This window comes from Monodelphis domestica, chromosome 3, assembly GCF_027887165.1.
Source record: "Monodelphis domestica isolate mMonDom1 chromosome 3, mMonDom1.pri, whole genome shotgun sequence".
Lineage (NCBI taxonomy): Eukaryota > Metazoa > Chordata > Mammalia > Didelphimorphia > Didelphidae > Monodelphis > Monodelphis domestica.
In genome coordinates this window covers 291,634,220-291,660,891 of record NC_077229.1, presented here as the reverse complement: position 1 = coordinate 291,660,891, position 26,672 = coordinate 291,634,220, and the positions used below count along the sequence as shown (strand labels likewise).

At 37.3% G+C, this 26,672-nt stretch overlaps 1 protein-coding gene across 3 annotated transcripts in view; it reads right to left on the bottom strand.

Moving 5' to 3' along the window:
• Positions 1-26,672, bottom strand: part of MAPRE2 (microtubule associated protein RP/EB family member 2) — a 199,917-nt gene that overhangs the window by 34,427 nt on the left and 138,818 nt on the right. For all 3 annotated transcript variants that reach the window (XM_007487153.3, XM_056823880.1, XM_001368917.5), the window contains 2 exons: positions 11,396-11,541; positions 7,374-7,587 (listed from right to left, as the gene is read on the bottom strand). In XM_007487153.3, the coding sequence (XP_007487215.1) occupies positions 7,374-7,587; positions 11,396-11,541 (360 nt within the window). The remainder of the gene's footprint in view (positions 1-7,373; positions 7,588-11,395; positions 11,542-26,672) is intronic.

Below are 26,672 nucleotides of genomic sequence, written 5' to 3'. Positions count from 1 at the left end.
CATCTTTCTGCTCCATGAAAGAGACTTGGGGCTGCATTTCCATTTTATGTTAACATTCCCATACCAAGTTAATTCTGCCCTGGTTATTTTCTCTGCTGTAGATGATGTGTTTATTTTTAGCCATCATGTGATCCTCCGGTATTTTCCAGGCACTGCTTGAGTCACCCTCATTTCAGAGAACACTTCAAAGGGAAAAGACATAAAAAAAGTCTTCCCATCTCCAAGTATCTCCACAATTTAAAATTTGAAATACTTCTATCTATTTGTACACATTATGGATCCCTTTATTAAAATCTTACCTTTTCATGCCTCTCATATCTTTGAAAAAAATTTCCTTTGAAATATTCATATTAGATAGTAAACCTTATGAACTTCTGATCCCAAATCCTTTGTTATTTTTTCACAGAGCAATAGAAATAGCAAAAAAAAAAAAAGAGCCCTAAAGGACACATCCCTCAGGTGGGCATGCCAGCAATCCTCAGGGATGCATATCTGTAGCCTGTTTAGCCCAGCATCAAGGGAGTGCAGTTGCTGTAAGAGGAGCAGCTGAAAGGGCTGAGTGAGCAGCACAGAGCTGATAGATTGAACAAGAACTAAAGATACATGGGTGTTGCTGTGACAACGCCTTCCACGGACACCCATGTATCTTTAGCCTCTCAAGCCTCAGTTAAGGGAAGAAAAAAACAACACCCTCTGAAACCTAAAATGGTGATAATTTAAAAATCTTTTGAATGCTTTGTCCTTCAGGTACAAAGATAGTCTTGCCCACCAACCATCTGGAGGGAATGCATTTTGAGTCTTTCCTCTGGAGTAGTTCCCTCAGACTCTTGTGACTAGTGGCCTACATTTGCCAGATGACTACATGGGATTATAGTCTCTAGTCATAGGAGAGGGCAAAGCTAGCTAGGACCTAAATAATACCTTTGACCTCATCAGCACCATGGTAGACCAACTGGTCAAAGGCTAACTTCCTCCCCCAAATCAAATCCCTCCTACACTTGAAGGTCACTGATTGAAGGGACCATGATCTGAAGAATTGAAATTTTAAAAAGTAAAATGAAAATTCAGTCCCTTCAAAACTAAATCCATGTGTTTTTCTTGCTTGTTTTCTTAGCTTCGGAGTGAGATCCTATAAGGAAAGATGAATAGTTCCTAGAAACTCTTTTGTATCTCTCCTTTAGAGACTTACCTTCCATGACCTACATGGACATATTAATAATCATTCAAACAATGTATCAACCTGGAAAAGATACTTCAGAAGAGCCTCTGAAGCAACAGAGATTAAATAGTTTTCTGTTCTTCTTAGATATTCTCCTGAACACATCAGGTGACACAGAGGGGGACCCAGGATAATAAAGAACAAGTCCATGGACAATCAATGCCATTCCATAGAATAATTTAGTGCAAAGCCTCTGCTCCTCAGGCCCTGGTAGAAGGTTTCATATCAGGTACCTGTGCTTTGGCAGGAAGCCAGGCTGATATTGAGAGGGTAAACTTGTCCAGGAAGGACTTAGCCACAGAACTGATTGACATTAATGGAAATATACTGGATGCCAGCAGCTTTGTGACTTGTACCTGAATCTTTTGAGGAAAGGAAGCTTCTGGTACCAAGTGGGCATTTGCTACAGTTCTACTGCCTGTGGCAACTCTGCTATGCCTAAGTTGGTGGGTAAGCAGAATGCAGAACATGGCAATATCTACTTTGCTATTTAGCTGAGGGCTTGGCTTTTGATCCTGTAGTCATAAAGTCAAGAGTTTGAATGGAAAGTCACAGTCAGAAGATAGTGGCTTAACCTACCAGTCTAGGAATCAAGAGATTTGGGTATGAGATATGTCTCTGCTACTAATCTATGGCATAGCCTAAGACACATAGCTCACCTTCTCTCTGTCTCAGCTTCTCCATCTATAAATGTTAGGGAAATGTTTTTTTTTTTAAATTCAACAGAAGAAAGCATTTTACATATGTATAAAAACCACCATTATTTGTTTTAGTGTCTTAAAAAAACGAAAGGATTCCAATAGAACTTTTTTCAAACCAGAACAAGGTTTAACCACTTCTTTGTACACATTGAGTCATTTTCTCTCCATTCCAGACAACTCACAAATTCCAGCCATTCATTAAGATAAAAGAAAGAATAGAACTGGATTCCTGTTGCTGAGATTAAGACAGATGCCACACTGATTTTATTTCAATACTTTTCCTTTTTGTTTTTCTTTCTTCAACAGGGCTTTGTGAAGAAAAAAATTCATGTTGGAGCTCAGAGCTAAAAGCAGTATGTACAAATATAGAAGACCTAGCCTTTGATGGGTTGAGCTTTCAAAAAAAATTCTATTTACATTTTTGAGAAGAACACTATATAGCCACATACTTTTGTTTGCTCTTAGGAAATGCAAATATTCTAAGCTGCAAATGATACTATTGTATTCTATGGGGCAGACTTGCCTTCCTAAATATACAAAGCTGTTAGAGAACTGAGGAATTTAGATATCTACCTAAGAAAGATTCCCTAGCTAAAGTCAAGAAATACCCATTTGCTCCTTTACGCTGACATCCAGTCAATCAACCAGTCTACCACATCTTCAATATTGGAAAGGAGTTGCATTTCTTGAGATTTTATGTAGCTATTTTCCTTGTTAACTTAGTGGTATCGGATACCTTCACAGGAAGGAAAAAAGTATTCACTGAGCCACATATAATCTTCTTATCAAACACTATTTGCTTCCTGAATAGACACAAATCTCATTTCTAAAGCTGAACTCACAGAGTTAGAGAATATAAACTTCCAAGTACGCAACATATTCAATTCTTCATCTGAAAATTACACATTCATCCATATATCCATCTAGCAGATTGTTAATGACATCTCTAATGTCTTAATTGTAAATATATAAATATGTATATATTATATGTCACCTATATAAAAAAAGAGGTTTTCCTCCTTTATTTATGATTTAGTTTTTAAAAAAGAAATAATCAAATGCTGAAGCTAAAATAATATAATGACAAAATATATATTTTATAAATATAAATAAATTATACAAGCATTATATAAGTTATAATGATATGTTATAGTTTATATAAAAAGGATGTTTTCCTCATGTTTGAGCTTTAAAAAAAAATTAAATGCTGAAGCTAAAATAATTAAACTTCAAAAGGAGAGAGAAAAAAATCTTTAGTCCTGATTCCCATAACTACTACTATACTTTTTCTATGAACATAAGATAATTTCATATTTTTGTTTGGCTTCTATAAGAAACAGATTTGAATTTTCTTTTAGAATTGTTCACATGTAAAAGTTAGTCTCTAATGATGACCATCTCAACTCAGGGTTTTAGCTTACAAGGATGCAACTAAGAGACATAATTTTTGTTCTTAAAATTCAAAACACATCTACCTCTTTGTGATTCCATTTGGGCTTTTCTTGGTAAAGAAACTGGGATGGTTTGCTATTTCCTTCTCCAGCTTATTTTACATATGAGGAACTGAGGCCAGCAGGGCTAAGTGATGTTCCCAGGGTCACACAGCTAGTAAGTGTCTGAGACTGGATTGGAGCTCAAGAAGATAAATCTTGCCCAGCACTCTCAATACTGTGCCCCCAGATGCCCCTAGAAATAGCCTAACTCACAGTAATTATTGCATTTACTAGATACCTGTCATTATGTGAACATGCATTTCTAAACATATGTTAGGTCAGAAATCATAAGGATATTGATATTTCCTTTCAAGATACAATACTTTTGACTGCTGATGAAATGCAATTCACCAGGAAATCCTAAAATCTGATTTGGAATCTGTTGTTTATCCTAAATCTTTTAATCTCACAGGTTAATTCTACATTTACTGAACTGCATCAGGATGTAGAGGCCAAACCACTGGATCAGTGGAACTTATGGCTGGCATAGAACTTGCGATTTCACTAGCATAATGGAATTCCCATGGAGGAACTTCTGTTCCTAATGCAGGTAGCCACCTGTTTTACTCTTAGAGTCTCAGAGGGTTGGCTGGGGATCGGAAAGGTTAAATATCTTGCTCAGGGGCTAGATGCAGCCAACATGAACCAAGATCTTTCTCTCTGTTCATTCTCTATTCAACACATGCTGCTGCAGCACCCAGAGAGGCCACTCTCTATTATCCCCATCCGGATTATCTCATTCCAGGCTGATTTCTCCTCTAGCTAGACAATCCTCCTGGTCTGCCTCCTGAGGCTATTAGTGGCTACCACTCAAGGAAGTTAAACACCCTGAAATTGGGTGAATATTCAATATTCACCCAGAATAGAAGGTTGGCAAGCAGATGATAACTAAGGCATCTACTGCATTTCAAAACTAAGTATAAATGCTTCTGCTATTTTAAATTATACATCTCCCAACTTGCCGCCACTGCACAGACTATCCAAATAGGCCTGGTTGTAGAGAAACTGGACTTCCTGCTATTCCCATGCCCTTCTCATACTCTCTCCTATCTCAGCCTTTTCAAATCCTATATTAGCCTTTAAGGTCCAGCCACTTCCTACAATGAAGGTAATAATTTAGAATTAACCAAAGTGTTCCTCAAATAATAGGATCTAGAGCCCAGTGGGATCTTAGAGATCACCTACTCCAATGCCATCATTTTACAAATGAGGAAACTGAGGCCCATCTAAAATGGTTCATCTCAGGTCACACAGAGAGCAATTTCAACCTAATTCTCTTGCATCTACACAAAGTTCTCCTTCTCTATACAGGGAGTCCATTCAGTACTATCTATGTGTCATGTGGGTGACAAACAACAGGTTAAGTGAACACATTTACCTAGTATTGTTGGAAAATGGTGTGTTTAATACAAGATAAATTTTCTAGATAGCTTTCACCCATTTACATCTAAAGAATTTTAACCATTTGAAATGGAAAATTCTCTAAAATCTAAAAGTGAACCTTTTAAAAGCATTTTCTGCTTTTAAAAAACACAATATAATTTAATTTAAACTTTTATATATAATTTAAAATTTTATATATAATATAATTAAATTATATAATTTAAACTTTTCTTGACAGTTTAGGAGGATCAATCATAAACATAAACCATTCTATTTTGGTGTAATGCATCAGTGCCCTTAGGGGTCAATAAAATGTGTAGGGTTGTATATCCCTTTCTTGTCTCATTGATGTCAAACAGTCAACAGCTGGCCACACTTCTTGTTCCTACCAATATAATTGTATTGTTTAGCACAACTGCGTAGCCATATGACTGACTGTTTTCCAATTTGCCATTTCTAATTTCTTGTGACTCCCCCAATCATGCAATGAAGTTCATTAGAATTTGTGTTTAGAAAGAGGACTCTGAGGAATGAAGTTCATAAGCTTTGGCCCTTGGAGGAATATAGGACCACAGAATGACAGCTTACAGAAGGGACTGTAGAAATAATTTGTTCTACCTCCCTCACTTTATAAATGAGGAAATTGAGGACCAGAGGCATGGAAGTGATTTGCCCAAATTGACATGGGTAGAAAGCAAAAATCTTGGATTTGAACTCATTTCCTCTGACTCCAATTCCAACACTTTCCCCATTGTCTACACTAAGTTCATGGATTATGTTCTTGAAGAACAGTCCTTTACAATTTCTAAATGCTTCCTGAATGTTCCTGACTCTGAGCTCTTGTTATAATTTAAGTCAATAGTGCCTCCCCACCCAACTTTCCTCAACTTTTAAAAATCCAACTCAGTCATTAAGACTCATGGGAAAAAAAAATTCATGAATATCACTTTTTTAATGAATAAGCCTTAAGTTCTTCCCCAGTGGAAATTATCTTTCCTTCATCCTTGGTTTTCTCATTTGTAAAATGATTGGGGGAGGGGGGAGGAATGTGGTAAGACAGCTGGCCTAGGGAAGCTCTTGCACTTCTGCATCTATGATCTTTTTTTTTAATTTGGAAATTTTTATTTAATTAATTAATTTAGAATGGTTTTCCATGGTTACATGATTCATGTTTTTTCCCCTCCCCTCCCAGAGCCAAAATCCAATTCCACTGGGTTTTACATGTGTCATTGACCAAAACCTATTTCCTAACTATGATCTTTTAAACAAATTACTCAAATTTTTCTAGAAAAATCAATATGGAAAGATCCTGCCCATTTGTTTGTGTTGAGCACCTTTTTAACATTTAGGTGCAAGAAAACAAAAGATTAAGCAACTTTATCTTCTGTATTGAAAATACATGCAGAGGCAGTGGTATGGTAGACAGAAAGCTGTCTGAGGTGTCCAGACCTGCTTCTGACCCAACCTGATGAGTGACCCCAGGCACCCTCCTCCAGGCAATGAGATGGGAGTCTAAGTGGCAAAGATGGTGGCTCCCTTTGGCCTCCAGAATCAAATACAAAATCCTTTGCTTAGCATTCAAAGATCTTCATAACCTAGCTCCCTCCTAACTTTCTAGTCTTCCTTACTCCCCCTGCTGGTCCTCTTTGATCTGCCAGGAACACCCATCTCCTGGTTTTTCCACAAACCGGATACCCCATCTCTTGGCTCCAGAGATTTTTTTTGGGTTGCCCCCAAGCCTTCCTCTTCCACTCCAACAACTGTCTTCCCTGACTGAGTCTCAACTACTATCTTCCCCCTCAAAAAAGATGTCTTCCCTAAACCCTCAATTCCAGTAATGTCCCTCTGTTAATTATTTCCTAATTATCCTGTAGGAAGCATTTATATTTTTTTGCATGTTTTCTCCCCCATTAGACTGTAAGCACTTTGAAGCTAGAGATTGTCTTCTGTCTCTTTTTGTATCTCTACAGGGCACGGCTCATAGCAGACACTTAATAAGCATTTAATAATTGACCTTCATTGATAGAGGGAGTTTCCTCATCTGGGAGATCTCTAATCTAATAAAATTACGGGTCCATCTGCTAACTCTGTTACACATATTCTAAATATGAAATGTCCTGGAAGACTTTCTACTGCACTGGGATAATGTCACAGATGAAAACAGATGATAATCTGCTGTAAGAAATAAGCAAGATGTTTTCAGAAAAAGCTAGAAAGAGCTGCAGGAACGAATGGAGAGCAAAATAAGCAGAATTGGGAGCACATTGTACACAGTAACAGCAATATTGGATGATTATTATCTGTGAAAATGTGGCTCCTCTCAGCAATGCACTGATCTGTGGCAACCCTACAAGACATATGATGGGGAATGCTATCCACCTCCAGAGAAAGACCTGTTGGGAGTCATCTTTCACATCAGGGTGTTTATGTTTTCTTTTGGGGTTTTTGGGATCAATATGGAAGTGTGTTTTGCACGACAATAAAAAATAAAAAAATAAACACCTGCTGGAGAGAACCAAGTTGCATGATAATAGAATCTAGAAGGAAACAGCAGAAATACTTTTGCTGTTCTAGTACCTGCTGTCGGTGAGTTTGCATGGTGCGATTTCTTGGGCAAGTTGAAGATCTGTTCTCCGGGGTCTGGTGGGGGAATTGCATCCTGGCCTTGCCGAGCCTCCACAGGGTCATACTCCTTCCCATCATAGTTTGCATCATAGAACTTCTTAAACCACTGGATGAAATCCAAGTTGTCCTGAAAGCGCCCTTTCACTAGCTTCTCCACTGGAATGACCTGACAAATAAAAGCAAGTCATGTTTGTTGGCTTGTCATCTCCTCGTTAGACTGTGAGCTCCCTGAGAGCAGGGCCTGCCTTTGGCCTCTTTGTGTAACCCCAGTATTCAGCACAGTAAAGGCTCCCCCTGCCTTACCTTGTTGGTGATTTGTGGCTACAGCTTTTCTCTCCTGGGTTCTTCTCTTTGGACACCTCTATTCTAGCATCTATAATTTTTTAACAACTTTCTGGAAGAAGAACCAAACTAAAGCATCACTTTGGGAAGAGTGAATATCGCCAAGCAAACCCAGAGTCTCTCCTAAATTCTTGCTGCCTTCTAATTCCTTGCACAAAGGATAAAGCGATTTCAAGAACATGGCCCCATTGAAGCAGCAAAGAATCAGGATTTAAGGACTCAGTCAGGGCTTTCCTGCTCGTTGTCTGAACTTATAGCTAACATTCTTTCTAGAGGTCTCGTAGAAGGTCCTTGATCTGCCCAGAAAATACCTGGTTCTACCACGTGCAGTGGGAAGGCAGCAACGGTCTACTTGCACTTCTGGAGACAAATCTGGAACTTCCCTATGACTGAGCTAAGTCTTCATCACAACTATTATCCCACACTGACTTCCATAGTGGATTCATAGTGAGGGAAAGGACTGACAGAGTTGGTATTTGTGCGTGTTTGAGAAATGGGTTGCATGTGTGTCAATTTTGTCTAGTGAAGAAGATTGTTTGAAAATGTGAACCAGCACACTATAGGCTGAAATTACCATGAGGATCTGCAGTTGCTGAGTTTATCAGCTATGTACCTGCAGAATTTCATCTTGTATCCATGCCACCTTTTACAAGGTAGAGTGAGCCTTTTAACAAAATCTAGTGACAAAACCTAGGTCACAATGCCAAAGCTGGTGCTATTCCCACTATACCATGCTGTCTCTCAATTATCTCATTAAATTAAATTATTTGCCATGGTTTTTCAAGAATGTTGTTCCCAAGGGGAAGCTGGGTGGCTCAGTGAATTGAGAGTCGGGCCCAGAGATGGGAGGTCCTGGGTTCAAATCTTGCCTCAGACACTTCTCAGTTGTGTGACCCTGGGCAAGTCACTTAACCCCCATTGCCTAGACCTTACCACTTTTCTGCCTTGGAGCCAATACACAGTATTGGCTCCAAGACAGAAGGTAAAGGTTTAAAAAAAAAAAAAAGAAAATGATTCTTGTTAGAGGTACTAATTGTCTTGGGATTTGAATGGAGCTTGAGATTCTAAGAGATGGAAAGGATCAGAGAAAATATCCTAAATTTTATAGGAGAGATTTGCACTGTGCCTTAGAACTGATATCCAGTATTGATTCTAATATAGAAGGTAAGGGGTTTTATTTGTTAAAAAAAAAAGAATGTTTTTCCCATAGATTAGACTGATTTTTGGAGGAGATTCTACTCTTCTTGAAATCTTTTTCAACTTATAAGTAACAACAAAAAAACCCCCCACAACAAAACAAAAACCACTCTTTTTCTTGAGCTACCATATTTAGAGGGTAAAATCATTAATATTTGTTTTAATTAACTTTATAATAAGGATTAATAAATTTTTTTAGATAATGATTTTGATAATATATGAAAATAACTTTTGAAGTTAATATCAAAATAATAGTTATAAGACAATGAGTTCAAATCTGGAGGACCTAAGCAAACTTTTACAAAATAGCTTTTATTACCTACTTCAGGAGATCACTTGCATGAACCCTCAGAAAAAAAACTCTCTCTAATATGTCCTTCCAGGAGACAATAATGGAATTTTAATGTTGGACATGAATGACTAAAGAAATTGTGGAATTCAACTTTCTTCCCAGGGTCAGAATTGCTTTAACAACATCCCTGATGAGATTGTATATAATTTTTGTTTTAATCTCCACCCCACAGCTTTACTTTAATTCAAATATATATTAAGCATCTATTATGTTCATGGCACAAAGGAAACAAAATAAAGTGAAGATAGAGTTGGGAAATTTTTTCCATGGTGTGTAGTAGTGGAGAATTGATTGTTCAAATAGTATTGAAACTTACTGTTCTTGAAGGGGAGTAGGCAGAGTTAAGCCTGGGATGATAAGTTGGGAGATTGGGGCTGACCTAGAATCCTAGACTAAAAGGTTTAGTCTTTATCTGATAGAAAATGGGGAGCCACTCGAAGTTTTTTAAGTTAAAAAGTTGGGTATATGTAAGAGTAGAGGGCTTTAAGAAGCTAAATTTGGCATCAATATATAGGATAGAATGAAAGGAGGCAATATGGAAAACTAACCATAATTATGAAAGGCTGTTGGTTCCATACCTCTATTTATGAAAATATATGACATTCTTTCTTTTTGGCAAATATACTATCAAAATTCAGAAAAAGTATCATAAGATAAAGAAAAATGAAGCAATCAGAGCTAGTGATTGTTAAAAATTATTTGCTACCTGAACATAGTATACATTGATTGGATACTCTAAGTCATTTCTAAAGACTGGCAATAAAGAACAAACAGACTGGGGAATAACTATGAGTAGAAAAAAGTAGAAAAAGAAAGGTGGGATCTGTGGAGGGAGAGAGGGAAATCCCAACACTCCATTAATAAAGAAATAGTTGTAGAAGAGGTCAACTGTTTATGGCAGTGGTCCTCAAATTATTTGGCATCAGGACTCCTCTAATTTTGTGAAAATTACTGAGGACAAAAAGAGTTTTTATGTGTTACATTCATTGATATTTATCATATTAGAAATAAACTCATCTTAGTATTATCATGAAGTTGTTTTGATCTCATAGACCCACTGATAAAGTTGCAGGGACTCCCAGTGGTTCCTGGTTCAAGATTTGAGAACTACTGGTTTAAAGCATGAAAGAAAAATTATTATTATTAGAAAGTGAGTTCCTGAGAAATCATGAAAAAACTTTGCTAGCATTTCCACAAGTCTTTTGCCAGAGAATGTCTTCATCTTGAAAATATATAAAACATGTATTGGTACTCTTATCATAATCTTGGCTCCTTAGTTTCTTTTCTTAATTCTCACAGCCTTCTTAATGCCATTCCTATGCCTACAAAAGTTTAGTATTGTACAGAGGAAAGTATCCTATATTTGAAGTCAGAGCACATGGGTTGGAATCTAGGCTTTGTCATTCACTATGGGTACTTTTTTCACCAAATCACAATCTTACCTATACAATGAGGAGGAAGGGCAGGAATAAAGTGCTCTCTAAGGTCTTTTCCAGTTTTAAATCTATGATCCAATAAACTAAGTCATTTACTTCCTTTAATTCAATATTCTTCTTCCATTAAGAAAAATGGTTCTAATTTTTTGGCAGGGTACTGGACATGTTTATTACACAAATATTCAAAGAACAAATACTCTAATCATGGTGACTTCTATACTACTTAGTATATTTCTTTTCCCTCTCCAATGTAGCCCACTTTACCTCTAATGTCTAGACTCATAGCATCATCCTGTGGTTTCAGCATCCCTCAGGAGGAAGAGAAAAACTATTCTAATTAAGTAAAGTAGAATAATATTCTGCTCTGTAACTAATAACACAATAAACAACCCCCTTAAGCACTTCTAGCCATACAATAATAAGAACAGAAAAACTTCTTAAGCACATTTAAAAAAATAAAGCCTCATGACTTTACCTATTTTTAAAATTCATATTTAATCACTTGAGGGGCTTAAGCAGGCTTTTTATGTCACATTTAGACCTTATTATTCATGTTTTTTTTTTACTTTAAAGCTAACAGTAGATTCCTGTATTTCCTCTAAAAGACTATTTTTAAGGTCAAATGACAGTGCAATTCAGTTCCCTACCTTATCAACATTCATTCTTTTAAATGATGCTTGTAGAAGTTTAAAATTGTGAATATATTCATGCTCCAATTTTGCTTGAAATTTTACTTTCTTCAAACTAATACAGCCTGGGAATAGCATGTCCATGAACTGGCAATAGGCTGCTCCTGAAACGAGAAGAAGAACGTATTGGAATTAATCTTGATGCCCCAAGAAGTGAAAAAATGACATGTATAGTTGAGAAGAAAAGTCATTATGATTAAGAGCCACTCAGAATCCACAGCAAGGGCTTCCCTGACCCCACTTTATTAAATGTCACCACGGCACTCACAAGGTTCTCTCCTCTCCACCGAGTCTGGATGCACCAATGATTGCTGTAGAAATAATTATGATGGAAAGAATGAGAGTCACTTTTCCATTCCCAAATGCTGTATTATCATTTTGTTGACATCTGGGAGGAAATGAACTCTAGAATAGATTTTTCATAGCAATGAAATTAATGTCTCATGATCTTTAACTTCCTGAACCCAAAGAGTTCAATGGCAGCTAGAATATCAAGAACTACAAGCTCAAATTCTTCATGCTGGCTCTATTCCTAACCCCAACCTCCAGCAAATGGCCATGCTTATGTTTATCTTTTTAAGTTAGTTTCTTACAGCCCTGCATGTCCAGTCCCCAGATCTGCTATCTACTAGCCTTGTGTGATCTTTCGCAGGTGCTTAAGCTCTCTGAGACTCAGTCTCTTCACTTGTAAAATGGGGATAATTAACATTTTTTTCTAACTACATTAGAAAGACTATGAAGAAAATCAAATTAAATACCTCTGTCTATAAGAAGCCACTCTGAAACTGTAAAAGCTTTAGGGGCTCAAAAGAGATTACAAAATGGATGTTTTTGCTTGGCTTTGTTTGCTTTTCTGAAAAGGATGGGGATATAGAGATTTTTCCTTAGGAAAAAACTCTCTACTTTCAATGAATCCATTTCCCCCCCTTCTCTTTCTGCTCTTAGTCTATGCAGTGAATGTTTTTATGTCAGACTGTGCTGAAGAATGGATTTCTGTGTTTCGCCATAATGACACTGTATGCTTCATTGATGGCTTCAGTACATAAAAGCAGCAAAAGGGCTAGGCTGACAATAGTCCTTGGTCAGCTAAAAAGAGGAAATGCTCAGGCAGTTAGCGAGGCAAGTTCATGGAGTGAGAGAAGAGATAATAATAACGTCTGTTCACATCTGCAGAACGCATTAAGGTTTGCAAAGTGTTTTCCTGGCAACAAAATGAAGAAGCAAGGAGTACAAGTATTATTATCCTCATTCTGTTGTTGTTTGGTTGTTTCAGTCATGTCTGACTCTGTGATCCCATGTGGGGTTTTCTTGGTAAACATACTGGAGTGGTCTGAACAATTCCTTCTCCAACTCATTTTACTGAAAGGGAAACTGAGGCAAATAGGGTTATATAACTTGCTCTGGATCACATATCTATGGTCTGAGGGAGGATTTGAACCTATGAAGATGAGAAGCCCTGATTCCAGGACTAGCACTCTATATCCACTTTGCCACTCAGCTATCCCATTTTACAGATGAGAAAACTGAGACTCTAGGCAGTTAAGTGACTTTCCCAAAGTCATACAAACTAGTAAAAGTACTTGAGGCTGAATAATTATCTTTACCTTGTTCTGGCATGTCCTTCCTTAGCCAATGATTAGAGTTTAGGGGATTAAGTCATTAGCTAAGACAGATGGGATACAGGGAGTTTTTTGAGAAAATTCTATTAGGGGTAGGAGCAGAGGAATCGTGAATTTTGGAGGTATTCTCCCTGTCTTCTGCCATCAACTATTTAGTTACCCTTTGGTAGCCATTAACCTGGTTGCTTAAAACTTATCTGTTTTTGTACTATGGCTTTCCTAGTTGCCTAGAAATGATCACATCATCTACTCGTTAGGTTAGAGTAGACTTTTATTTTTCCATAACTGGCTGCATAAAAGTTACTTCTGAAATGTGGGTGTATATCTGCATACACACACATATATATTACAAATATATATGCACACATGTTTATATGCATATATGTATCTGTGTATATACATCCTTTAAGACACCTTTTAAAACTCAGGGTGTCTAACATTGACATGACAATATGCCATGCCTTCGCAAACGATGTCTCATTTCTCCCTCTATGACACTCAGCTTGTTCTTTGCCTTGTACTAGGGAAGATGGCAAATTCTGTAGGTATCTGAGCTTTTTAGTACTAGGGAGGTCTCCTGGGTCTGAGCAAGCTGCCCAGTCACTCCACTTGGGATTTAGATTTATTTGGTATACCTTTACCACATGTGAAAAACGGCTAGAGGCTTTCCTGAACTAGTGGTCCAGAGGAAAGGCAGGCACCAATAAGAACAGTTTGGGTCTCAGTAGATGTTTCACCGGACCCCAGAGTAGGGAGTGGAAGAATCTACAAATTGGGGGGCAGGATAGAAAATGATGTAGGGTAAGGAAGGCTGCACTTCCCAGTGGAGGGAGCACCTGAGTCTTGAAAGAAGATAAGAAGGGATGCATCACAGACATAGGAGAGGTTGTGTGAATACATAGCAGGTATGAGAGGGCATGCCAAGATCAGGGAATTCAGGGGAAATCCTTATGTAATAGTAGCTGTTGTTTTAACAAGAACTCTGTTGTCATACTTGCTTCATCCTGTATGGTACTGACATATAACTTAAGTAAAGGATTTTATAGTTATTTGTATTAAAATACATTTGATTAGCTTCAGTCTATTACTTGGAATCTATTTCACTAATGATTAGCCTAGACAATGTGATAATTTGCAAATTTGTTAACAATGATAAAATTTTTGTTAAAAAAGGCAGATTTCTAGGCATTATCAACAAGTAGTTGGGCAACAAACATTTATTAATTACTTACTATCTGCTAGGAACTGTATTAAGTTTTGGGTTCGTGGAGGAAGGTAAATGATATTTCCCAGCTCTCAAGGATCTCACTGTCTAATGAATACACTTGAGATATCTTTTTGGAATGGTCTGACCCATTAATCAATCTTCTCGGGGTATGATAATTCAGACATTCATAAATCTACCTAAAAAAACCATGTATCCTATCTATAATAAAGAAACAATAAAAAATGACTTGCTGAAATCCATATACATAACATATATCAAGTTTTCCTAATCTACCAAGACCAATAACTCCTATCAGAAACAGATCAAGGTTAGTATGGCATGACATGTTAAGGGAACCCATGCTGGCACCTATTGATCACTACTTACCTTTTAAGGGCAGAGGAACCCTCCATTTGATCATATTTTACAATTTGCTCAGAATGAACACTAAACTCATCGTTGCAGTTTGTAAAATATAACTTTTCCTCTCTTTCTGAAAATTGGCAAAACATTGGCCATTTTTAAAGACTTTCTTTTATTTTTCCATGATTTCTCAAAGATCAATAACAAACTAACCTCACCTTTACATTCTTTGGGAACGCTAGCATATTATTCATCTGGGCCAGTAGCTTAAATCTATTTGGAATAGGTAGGTCCATTTCCATTTCTTCATCTACTTTGGGCTTCATTTATGTCTTACCTATGTTTATGTTCGACTCTTTCCCATTTGAAAAATAAGTATTCTTGACAGAAACATCACTCCAAAGCTGGCTTTATCACCTTGTCTCCTTGAGAGATAAAACTGTCATCAGGTGAGTCAGGAATTTTTCAAATGCTATGGTTTTAGCTGTGTTTTCCAAAAGAGGTCTAAATTGCCTCTGGGCCCATTTGATAATTTGAATCAGGAAAGCTCTATTTGACCTGCCACTGAGTAGTATATTATCAAAACTGTATTTCTTACGGGAGACGGGTGACTCGATCATTACTTTGTTTTCACCTTCAGACTTTGGAATTTCCAGAGAGGTTGGTGTCCTTTTGCTATATAACTACTACTTTCAAATGTTACCTTTGAACAAGTTTTTCCTTTCCATTAACTATATTCCATGAGTCTCTCTCGCCAATTTAAAGGGATTCTTATAAGGTCAAAATTACTTTCTATGTTAAGATTTTGAGTTAAACTTCTTTATTAACCATATTATGTGGACCCACCAAATTCACACTCAGCGGTGCAACTGTCCAGGATCAAGATATACTTGTGGGTTCAGATTCCTAAAACTATGTAGTTCATGAGCCCCTTCTGATAGCATTTACCTTCAATGAGCTAGAGCACACAATTAGGTCAAAGTAATGGCATTTATTTGTATAGTATAAGAGCATTGGCTAAAAAAACAAAGCAGCCCCCAAAACCTGGACACACACTCCCTTAAATTCATATAGAATCAGTAGAAAGAGTGATCACACACATAGAATGTGTTAATAGTGGGACACCCAAGAGGGGGACACATATGGCTCACATAATTCACATCTCCTGAACCTGAGGGTGCCAATGTCTTTTGTCTTCTCATGGTGTCCACATGCTGCTGCCCCTCGGGCAAAGCATAAGTCTTTTCTGCTAGTCTCCCTGGGCTGCTCTTTTCTGCAGCTCAGCCCAACTTCACAGCTGGCCTCTCTGGGTATGCTGTTTGTAGGGCATGGCATCTCCTGCTGGGCAAATTGCACCAGTGGGTGGAGAGAGGAAAAAGAAATCTCTTCTCCTAATATACTGTGGAAAAGGCACAAGGAATAAGAGAAAAAATGATTTAGTTTCAAGAGCCATGATCTTACTTCACAGCTGGCTCTCTTCTCAACTACTGGAGATGACTTAATTGCCTAAATAACGTCTCAAACTTGCTTCTAATTTTTAAAAGGCCACCATGACAATGACTTCTCCTTCAGTCATCCAATGGCTAGCTGTCTCATAATTCTATAAAATTAACCGAAGAGCTTCTTCACAGCTCCTCATGCAGAAAAGAAGTATAAACATTGTAAGACTTCTTTTATATTGGTATCAAAATTTATAATATTTCAAATGCTATAATTTTATAAGAATTCCTTATAATCTTAAGGTGAGAGTTATTAAAGAGTCACCCAACCACTCAAAATCGGAAAGCGGCAAAAACCTTAACACTTTATTGACTCTGCTTCTTGTTTTTTATGGTCTGTAACTGCATCAGGTTGTGGGGGGATTCAACACAAGTCCCCTGATCAATGGACAACATCCTCTCCCCATGTACCTGGGCATTGGAAACTAGCATCTAGGATAGGGCAGGCTTGACTCAGGCCAATAGAGAATCAACTCTGACAATGGGATAAAAAGGAGATCTTTGGAGAACATCTAAGAGTTAACAAAAGGAGGTTGACTTACCCATAGCACAGGATGGAAATTTAGAGCAGGGAAAAGATATTTAGTGACAAATGGGTTTTCCTTTAGCTGAGGGCATCTTGCCTTTGCCAGTGTGGGTTATGCTGTTGGATGGCACTCAGAAGCCCAAGGGCAGAAGGAAGGTGACTGACAGTGACTGGGCTTTTGTACAAAGGACCCCAGGAAACTATAGCAATGGCATGAGTTTTAGTATCCTGATCCAATAGGAGGTTTCCTAAGGGTGATTTCAATATCTTTTTTTTTGGTTTGTTTTTCTAGCCTAGCTTTAGGGTGTTGTTCTCGCCCCAACATATAAAATTAAGAGTAGTTTCTGCCCCTATTTCTAGTAATTTTCTTTTTATTAAGAATGGGTTAACATGTTATTCTTCCTACTACTTTTTTTAAAGCTTACCTGAAATCAGTTATAGTACCTGATTTTAAAGCTTTATATGACCATTTTTCTTACACTCTAGGGCTAATTATCAATTTGAAGATATCAGGGTCCTATCAGCAAGTTTTTAGCCAAACACTCTATTCTAGATTTCATCCTTAGCCAAGATCCCATTAGTTTAGTTCAGTGATGGCGAATCTTTTAAAGACCAAGTGCCCAAACTGCAACCTTCATGCCACATTTGAGTCCCCCTACCCCTTTACTCCAGACAGGGGAGACAGTAAGTGCTCCAACTGGACTGCTGAGCAGAGGGGCGGACAATGAGAGAAATGTTCTTAACTATGTGTGGAGAGGGGGAAGGGAGCAGCTCCCACCAGCACACCTATCATAGGTTTGTCAACACAGTTCTAGTATCTTAATCCATTTACTTCTCATTCTTTCTTTTAAAAGTCCAAACCCTAAATTGGAAGAAGACTTGAAAATATCACTTTGCTTTTAGACCCTCAGTATTCTACGCAAGATTTTTCAGTCACTAAGAGATAACTTTCCAGGTTTCTTCCAGTAGTGTCCATGATTCTCACATGAATCACCAGAAATCTGTAGCCCCAAAGCAATTGTCAAAGTCTCTGAAAATAATTTTATACTTTAGATTAATGATTTAAGAATATGACCCTCCTGCAATCAGACCAGATCAAGTCTGATGAATACTCTGACAGGAAACACCAATGGACAGCACTTGTCTCTTCTGGGAGCCAGTAGCAGGTTTTTCTTATAACTGATGGCTCCTACTTATTAGGTTTTTCATTGGGCTGTACAGCATGGGATCCTACTTCTTCCTCAGAGGGCAAAAAGTCATCTTCTTTGAGAAAAATCTGTTATATAAATCCAGGGGTACAGCATTTCCTATTTTTTCCTTCTGTTAAATTTCTCTATTTGCATTGTTCTTTACCACAGTTTTAATTCCTTTATGCTTAATTAGAATTGTCTTCCTCCTGCCCTTTTCTTAAATTAGATTTTTCATCTTCTCTATCTAATTCAAACAGCGTCAATTAAGTACCTACTAGACAGCACCACACAAGACAGAGGGGCTTCAAAGACCAAAAAAAAAGCTTCTCTCAAGATGCTTTTATTCTCTTGATCTCTTGAAAGACCAGGAACACAAAGAAGTGTTTTTTAAAGCCTTTTTAACTTCTCTTCTATGGCTACAAGAATAACTTGCCCTTAAAAAACATATAATTGATTAGTGCCTCTGGCAGGAATTAAAAAATATCACAAATTGCACAGATCCCTAGAAGAGTTCTCCCACGTTCTAAGTACTTCCTCATAAGGATAAAGTTATATTTCCACTCCTAAAACTCCTGTTAATTGCCATGATATGATGGTGTCCTCTTGAACTGCTGGGTTCCCAATCCATGGACTTTTAGGGTACTTCTTGTAAAAGCAGCCTATCCTCTTCTTTCTTGTCATTCTGCTTGTTAGACCCTTCATGTCTGCTCAGGCATAAGTAATTAGTAATCAGAACAGGTATGCTCATTCCTCAGCAAGGCATCTACTGAGACGTTCCATAAGCAATCATTAAACAAATTCAGCATACACGTATTTAGAAAATTCTTAATTATAAATGCTTAAGAATAAAACATAAAAAGCACTGGTTCTAAAGTCAAAAGGCCAGAGTTCGAGTTCTGACTCAAAATTTACTTTGTAGGTATTGCAAATCTGTTCACTTCTCTGAGCTTTTTCTTTTTCATTTATGAAACCAAAGGTTTTGCAGTCACTTAATCTGGACAAATCACTTAAGCCCCATTGCCTAGCGCTTACCACTCTTCTGTATTGGAACTAATATATAGTAGTGATTCTAGGATGGAAGGTAAAGGTTAAAAAAAATCCCAAAGAGTTTAACTAGATGATTTCTAATCCAAGGGAGTTCCTTAAAATTTGTTAGTTCAACGATTTTAGTATGGATACCAAGTTCTTTTCTTGAAGATTACTTTTTAGTTCTGCTCAGTGCAGAGACAGATTTGTATAATTCTCCTGTCTTCCCAGGTTGGCCCCAACTTTTTTTTTTCACTTTCAGACATTATCTTCGGTTTCCTTTAATATAAGAAGAGACTTGAATGTGCTCCCTCATCTGCAGGGACACTCCCTAAGGATAAACACACACTTTTCAGGCCAGACGTCATTAGTACATTCCAATGAAACCAAGTTTATCTTACAGCACCTCTGCAGGTGCACATTCAGCAATGTTATCACATTTCTTCAGATCTTTATCTTTGCAATATTCTTGAGCTCCCCCAAAGCCCCCTGAATGTCCTTGATTTTGCTTTTCAACACTGCTCAGGGATCCAAATATTCACTGTTCATACTGGATAGTCCGGCATCAGTAAAAGGGAAAGTCTTCCCAACAAAGCCCCTGCAATTAGCAGCAGTCTTCGTCCTTTTACAAGAGTTGCTGCAGTTTCTCTTATCCACAAAGCAAGGCTAGATTTTTCTGTTTCAGTAAAATACCACCTTTGGAAATGAGGTCTCCTGACAAGGAAAGGCAGTTGTGGGGTGGGGCAAAAACAGTCCTATATTTCTAATACATCTGAGGAAAATTGCAACTACAGCAAAGCACAAGGTTATTAATGTCATTATTACTATTATTTTTAAAAGCCCTTACTTTCTCTCTTAGAATTGACCTGAGTATTAGTTTAAACTCAGAACAACAATAAGAGCTAGACAGTTGGGGGTAAATGACTTGCCTAGAGTCACATGGCTAAGGAGTGTCTCAGACAAGATTTAAACTCAGGACCTCCTTTCCATAGTCCTGGATGTCTTATTAATGCCATTATAAAAAAAAAGATTTTTAAAAGAAAGGAATTTTTTAAAGGAAAATATTGTTTTTCCAAACACTTTCAGTTGTTTAAATAAAAAAAAAAGTTTATTGTTCTCAAAGAGCCAAAATACCATTTTATAAGATTAACTGGCAGATTTTTAAGAACAGAAATCTTATGTTTTTTGCTTGAATAAATACTTTGTAGCTCATTACCATCATATCATGCTGCTTAATTTGATGAAAACCTACAAGTCCTTTCACCTTCCCTGCCCTTGGTCTCAAACACAAAAATGAAGATTAAGAGCTCAGGAATGATTCTGTTTTCAACCTTGATCACTAACTAGAATTCCCAGGGTAGCCTCCTCATCTTACTGCTCCCTTCTCATTATTTGTAGTTATGCCAGAGGCAATGTTTAGTCTTGCTTTTTAAAGGGCATAAATATTATGTGGCTTTAAAATTCATTTCATGTAGAAGGAAAAGAGCTATAATCTACTGAAAGATTTCTCACATAGTTTTCATAAAAACCCTCACTCCTAAATAAAGTTGATTTAAAACATCTTCCTTTACATCATATTCAATTCATATTACTTACTGTTTAGTCAAATTGTTTTTCCCCCAAAATAATCACCATATTTATTTAAAAAAATACTGTCAGATCACAAGACCAAAATTAAATGGGCTAAGTGTGCTTTATTTCACCCCCTCTGGGGCAGGATTTATATGAAAGCTTTAAAAAATTGCATAGGACAACAACAAATCACAGATAAGAGTGCCTGGTTCCTTTGTTGTTCATAATCAGCCAGCCAGAAACAAAGAGGACCTTGAGGAAAGCCTGCATTTAGCCATGGTATCTAGGGGAGGCAGACAGAAAGACCAGGCTGGTTTATCACTGGTACAAGTGGTATTGAGGAGAGAGATTGTGTAGACAGGGCATGAGCTGGGGTCAGATGAGGTCAGGAGCATTTGGATTCCAGAGTTGGTTTCTCTTTCTACTGTATATGCTTTCTTAATTAACCTCCTTTTGTGAAAGGCATTTAGAGTGCTGGTAGCATTTATGCCCCTAGGTTACTTGCTGCATGTGGTGCAGGGGCAGCTATACCTGGGGGAAGGTCTGGGATGCTGAGGTTAGCTGGGATCAAAAGCATGTCTCTTCTCTGATGATATTCAGCCCGAAAAATGTGTCTGAAGTCCAATGATAACATGAGTCCAGGCTGTCCATGAGTTGGAATCTTGGCAGCTATGATCCAAGCTGGCTTAATCAGAGCCCTATAGAAAATGTTGGTCCCATGGGTTAATAATGCCCATGAGAGATTTCTGAATACTCATTTCATCCCTTTCCTTCTAGAATGAAATTCCAGTGGGCAAACATTTAGAAATCAAACAGCTCATCCCTAAGACTTGAGATCAGAAGTACTATATGGTCATATGGTAAATAGAAGGAAAACAAAAAGAAAATAAACCTTGAAACTATAATAGGTATAGCCAATCAGGATACATGATACAGGAGTTGATTTTAAAAAAGGATAATGATAACACATTTCTAGAATGGTTTAAGTATTTACAATGTACTTTCTTCCCTCTGTGAGATAGGAAATACAAGTATTATTATCCTCATTTTACAGGCAAGGAAACTGAGGAACAAATGCATTATGTGACTTGCCCATTTTCACATGATAAATATCAGTGTGGGGATTCAAACTCGGATATTTTGCTTCCAGGATTATTGTTCTTTTCACTTTATTATACTATCTACCCAAGAATATTTACACAGATGAGAATTAATTTGGCAAATGAATACTTACGAAAGTGTTTGACTATATTCTGTTCAAATGGGAAGAAGATAGTTCAGCTGTAGCCAAGCTCTTCACAACTATTGTTCAATTGAACAGTAATTACCCCAGAAACATCTCCCCTCACTTTTCTTTGCCTTAAACATCTACTCTAGGGGATTCCTGGCTACACTTTTAAAAGGCCCAGTTAAATGGAAAAGGTAGCAGTGGAAGGCAAGAGGCTGATACCTTCTTAATTTCCTAATGAGGTTCAAAAGGTTTCTTTCCATTTCCTAAATTCAGTACAGGGACTAGGCAGACTAAGATTGTACATTTCTAACAAGGTATTCTTCGTAAATAAATTCTGCCTCAACAAAATTACTGGAATATAATGTAAAGATTGTTATAAAAAGTAACATTTGGTCTGTAGGTAGAGTCCAAAATAGGCCAATTAGAAAAGAGACTTCCCTTATGGTCTGGAGCAAAGAGCTGAGAAAAGGAGGAGAATGATATGTGGTACAAACTGTTACTGATTTTCTGGGAAGTCTGATATTGGAACTAGCAATGAGATGTCCCAGGAGAGAAGCACAGAAGAGAGCAAAAGTTAGAGATTACATATTCTACAGAGAAGAGAAAAAAGGGAGGTTGGAAAAGCTTTCATCCAAAAGGAAAAGATACTCTTATCAACAATGAATTAAAAGAAAAAAAACAACTAAGATTTTATTCCTGACTCTCTAGTAATTATTTCTCAGTGCACAGACAAATAAAGTCTTTCCCCTTCTGTGGGCCACAGTTTCCCTCCTGTAAAATGAGATGTTTGGATTCTATCATATTTAATATACCCCTTGATTCTGGAATTCTAGGATTCTGTGAACACAGTTTTAATTGGGTATTTCTTTAAAGGTAGATTGCCTATCTTTTCAACATGTTTCAAATATTACATATTTATTAAACAGTAGTCTTCCAGTATTTTTATATACCCCAAACTTCACAATGTCTCCATCATTACAAACAATTGGAAAGATGCAGCTACCCAGAGAACTCCAAAAAAACAAACCCAACATCATCAGTATTGGCATTTCTGTTTGAAGAAGAACTGAATACTGTGTGCAAAAAACTGATTATGCATGCAGACTTTAAAATGAAATAAAACTACAATATCAGGTTTCCCTAGCTTGCATATCTGAAATCCAGGATGCTGTACTTCACCAAATACAATTTTAATATCATAAGGGCCCTAAATTAGATTGTGGGGAATATGTAACATTTATTACAAAGATTTGATATCAAATGACTTCAGGATTAATAAAGAAGAATGAATTTTACTTTGACATGAGAAGAAGGAAAAGCAAGAAAAAAAAACCCAGAAAGCTCTGATTTAATAGGCAGATTTAAAACATAATTATACGTAATTTTAAAGTTGGCACACATTTTCCATTAATAACCTGGAACCTTTTATAGTTATTTAACTTTTATACAAATATAATCTTCAGTTAACTTTTACACAAATATGATCTATAAGAAACAAAAAAGTGAGGGCATGCACTTCTGAAACTGATTATCTAGAAACAATTTCTAGAAGTCAGCAAGAGGTACTCATATTCCATTAATCATAAATTTATGGGACAGTTAACTCAGGTCGAATGCTTTAGTTATTAAAAACTTGTGGGCATTCACAGTGGGGCAAGAAACACACCCAAAGTTGTACAGAGACAAATAAGAGAAGCACCTTGCTCTCCACTGCCTAGATTGCATAATAGTTTCAGTGTGGAGAAAATAATCTGCAGTGCAATGGTTATTTTAAGAGCTGCCAAACTATTATACTCTGTTTCCAGGTGTGTAATTCTAACATGCCCAAACATATGACAGTGATTTCTGACACTCCTTTTTTTTGAATGACAGCAGCTAAAGACCCCATTTGGAAAAACTAGGGAAGGCAGGGTGCATTCCTTCAAGAAGCAGAAGGGTTTTGGAGGATGCTGAGTGGGATTATTGTTCATGGTGCACAAACTGTTCAAATTATTAAAACTTCATCTATCAGTAGGCAAGGTAGTCCAGAGCTACTTAAAGACCTTACTGTCTTCCAGAATCCTCATTTCAGCTAGCTTTATGTTGTACTCATAAAGGACATGGTTTACTATAGTTCTCATGTACAAATCTGGTAGCAATATGACCAGGGCTGAGCAAATAGGATCTGTGTAGGTGAGAAAAATGACAAAAAGGATATTTTTACTCAAAATATTCTTCTTGCCTTTCCCTCCTCTCTTCCTATATGCATCTTGCCTCATACTTCAAAATCAACTGAAGATATTCCCCACTCTAAATAGTTAGATTTTGTAACTACTCTTGCCCCATGGATTTGCCTCTTATTTGAGCACCAATAATAGAGACAGAGCTGCTGACTTTTATATATTTTATGATTTATATAGCGTTTCATATATGTCATTTGTCCTTCACAATAAATGCCTTCTTGCCCTCCTACAGTCCTCATGCCATACCTTTTTGGCTGCAACCCAGGGTCCAGTCCTTGCCTTGGGACACTGCCTGCTCCCAATTGGTAAAAGTTCTCCTTAATTAGCTTGATTCAGAACCACCATGTTTATTTCCCTCCACTGCCGTCTACATGCTTCATTTCTACCTCCAATTCTTGCACAATAATTAAATCAATTCCTAGAAAGGACTCATTATCCAATTGACTTTCTAGTCCAGGTCAACACTCTCTTATCTGCATTGTCTTCCCTTATGAGAATGTAAACTCCTTGAGGGTAGGAACTACCTTTTTATATTTGTATACCAAGTACTTGGCCCAGTGCCTGATACATAGCAAAAACTTAATAAAGACTTGTCCATGCATTCCTTCACCCACTAATTCTGTGGGAAAGATATCATTATCTCCATTTTACAGATGAGTACATAGCCTCAGAGAAGCTAAGGTGATTTGCACATGATCACGTAGTTATTATACTATAGAGCTGGCATGTGAGCTCACCAATTAGGTCTTCTGACTTTAAACCCAGTGCTCTCTCCAAACAATACTCCATTTCTTTTCTGAGTCATTCATTTTGATGCAATGTTAATGTCTTATACTACCATGGAACTATTTTATCTAAAAAATGATATGCTTATTAATAAACCCCCTTAGAATAAAGTTCACTTTAATTGCCCTTTATTCTCCAGCTTCCTCTCCCAAATATTGTATTGGAACATTGGGGTTTCGGGCTGAGGTAGATAAGAAAGTGCCACTCTCAAGCTGAGGGTCAGGGAGAGAAAAGTATGCTAAGGCTGATGATGATAGCTAGGTTTCTTGCTGGTGCTGGTTACCAAGATTACTCTAGGCTTGTTTTCTGATAAACTGGATAGCTAGCCAGATAAAGTTAAAAGACTGAAGGTCCCTATAAGGAAAAGACAGTCAAAATGGAAAGTATTGCTTTCTGCGGAAGCTTTTTATTTTCTCCTGAGTCCACTTGGGACCCAAAACCATTCCTTGTGCCAGGAGTACCAATATTAGATTTCCCCCAGAGTTTCCATCTCTTCAACTAGTGAACTCATTATTAAATAAGTACTTCTTTGTCTACTCAAGAGGGAAACCATAGTGATGCTGACTTAAACTATACATTTTGAGAACTCAGTCCAGATGTGCTTTATGTCTGTGGGACTAACAGTGTATAAGAGAGTGGTGGGTCTATCAACACTCAGATATTTTATTATTTTATCATGCATTGTGTTTAAAATATTATATACTATCACTTGTGAATTCTATCTTATGATTAAAAGCCAATTATATGGAGAATTCCAAGATGTGTGTTCACTTCTGTGAAGGTCCTGTGACTAAAGTTCACTGAAATTAAGCAAGATAAAAAAAAGAATTGGGGTTCTGGCAGGAGATGGGGGTTAATTGGTTACATCCACAAATCCCTTGACAATATGTTTGTACTACCCTACAGAGGGACAGAAGGCCTGCTGGCTCAGAACCATCACTTCTGCCTCAGTAGGGTACATGCAAGCTGCCACGGTGAGCATGGAACTCCTCAGTGAATGGCTATCAACACCACTTGGTAACTGAATGAATAAAATCATACCACTCGTGAAGAAGATTAAAGGCAGTTCTGGTCCCATGGTTGCCTTCTCAGTGGCAGCTTAATGGATTTCATTGCTCACTTTGGGCAGGTATAAACCCAGACTTGGATAAGGGAGGATTCACATTCCTAGGGCTCTGTATGTCCACTCAGATGAAAGTAAAGGAGGCAGCTCCCTGGGTGGGAACATTTCCCAGTGGGCCAGAGACTATCCTGAGAGTTGGGATAACACTGTGTATCTTTAGAATACATTATTTTTACTACATTATTTCTATGTTCTTCTCATTTGTCCAATGGAACTGTAACCTTCTGGGGTGCAAGAACTGTGTCTCAGACTTACTTCATCCGCCTTGATGCCTAGCACTTTGAATATACTAACTAGTCAATACATTTTTTCCTCATGAATATTAAAAGATGAGTAAATACAATTAAATTCTTATTCTCTGGCTATAATTACTGTATTTGGCAGCAACAAAAATGGAAAAAAGGAGTCAGAAGATTTAGTCATAGGTCTACTGCTTCTGAGATATTGAACAAATCATGTCATTTCCCTTGAAACTTGGTTTGGTTATCTAGGAAAAATTATAATCCCTCTATCTGCCTTGCCTATCCCAGAGGGAGTAGAGAGACAGAAAATTAAAATAACGTATGTTAAAGCACTTTAGAAACCTGTGAAATGCTACATACAAATGAGAATTCACTCAAAATAAAATACTTTTACCACAAACATCCTGTGTGTTATGGACCTGGTAGTACTATATGAACAATGAGTGGGCTAGCAGGCCAAAGTGCGATATAAATCCTATAAAATCATTAGAATTAGAATTAGAATTAGAGGGGAATTTACTAAAGACAAAGTAAAAGTTGTCTCTTTTTGTAAAGAAGGTAAAAATGTACTTTTAAGGCCTTCAGATAGCTGTGGAAAAATTCAAAATACAAAAATTACATTCATGTTC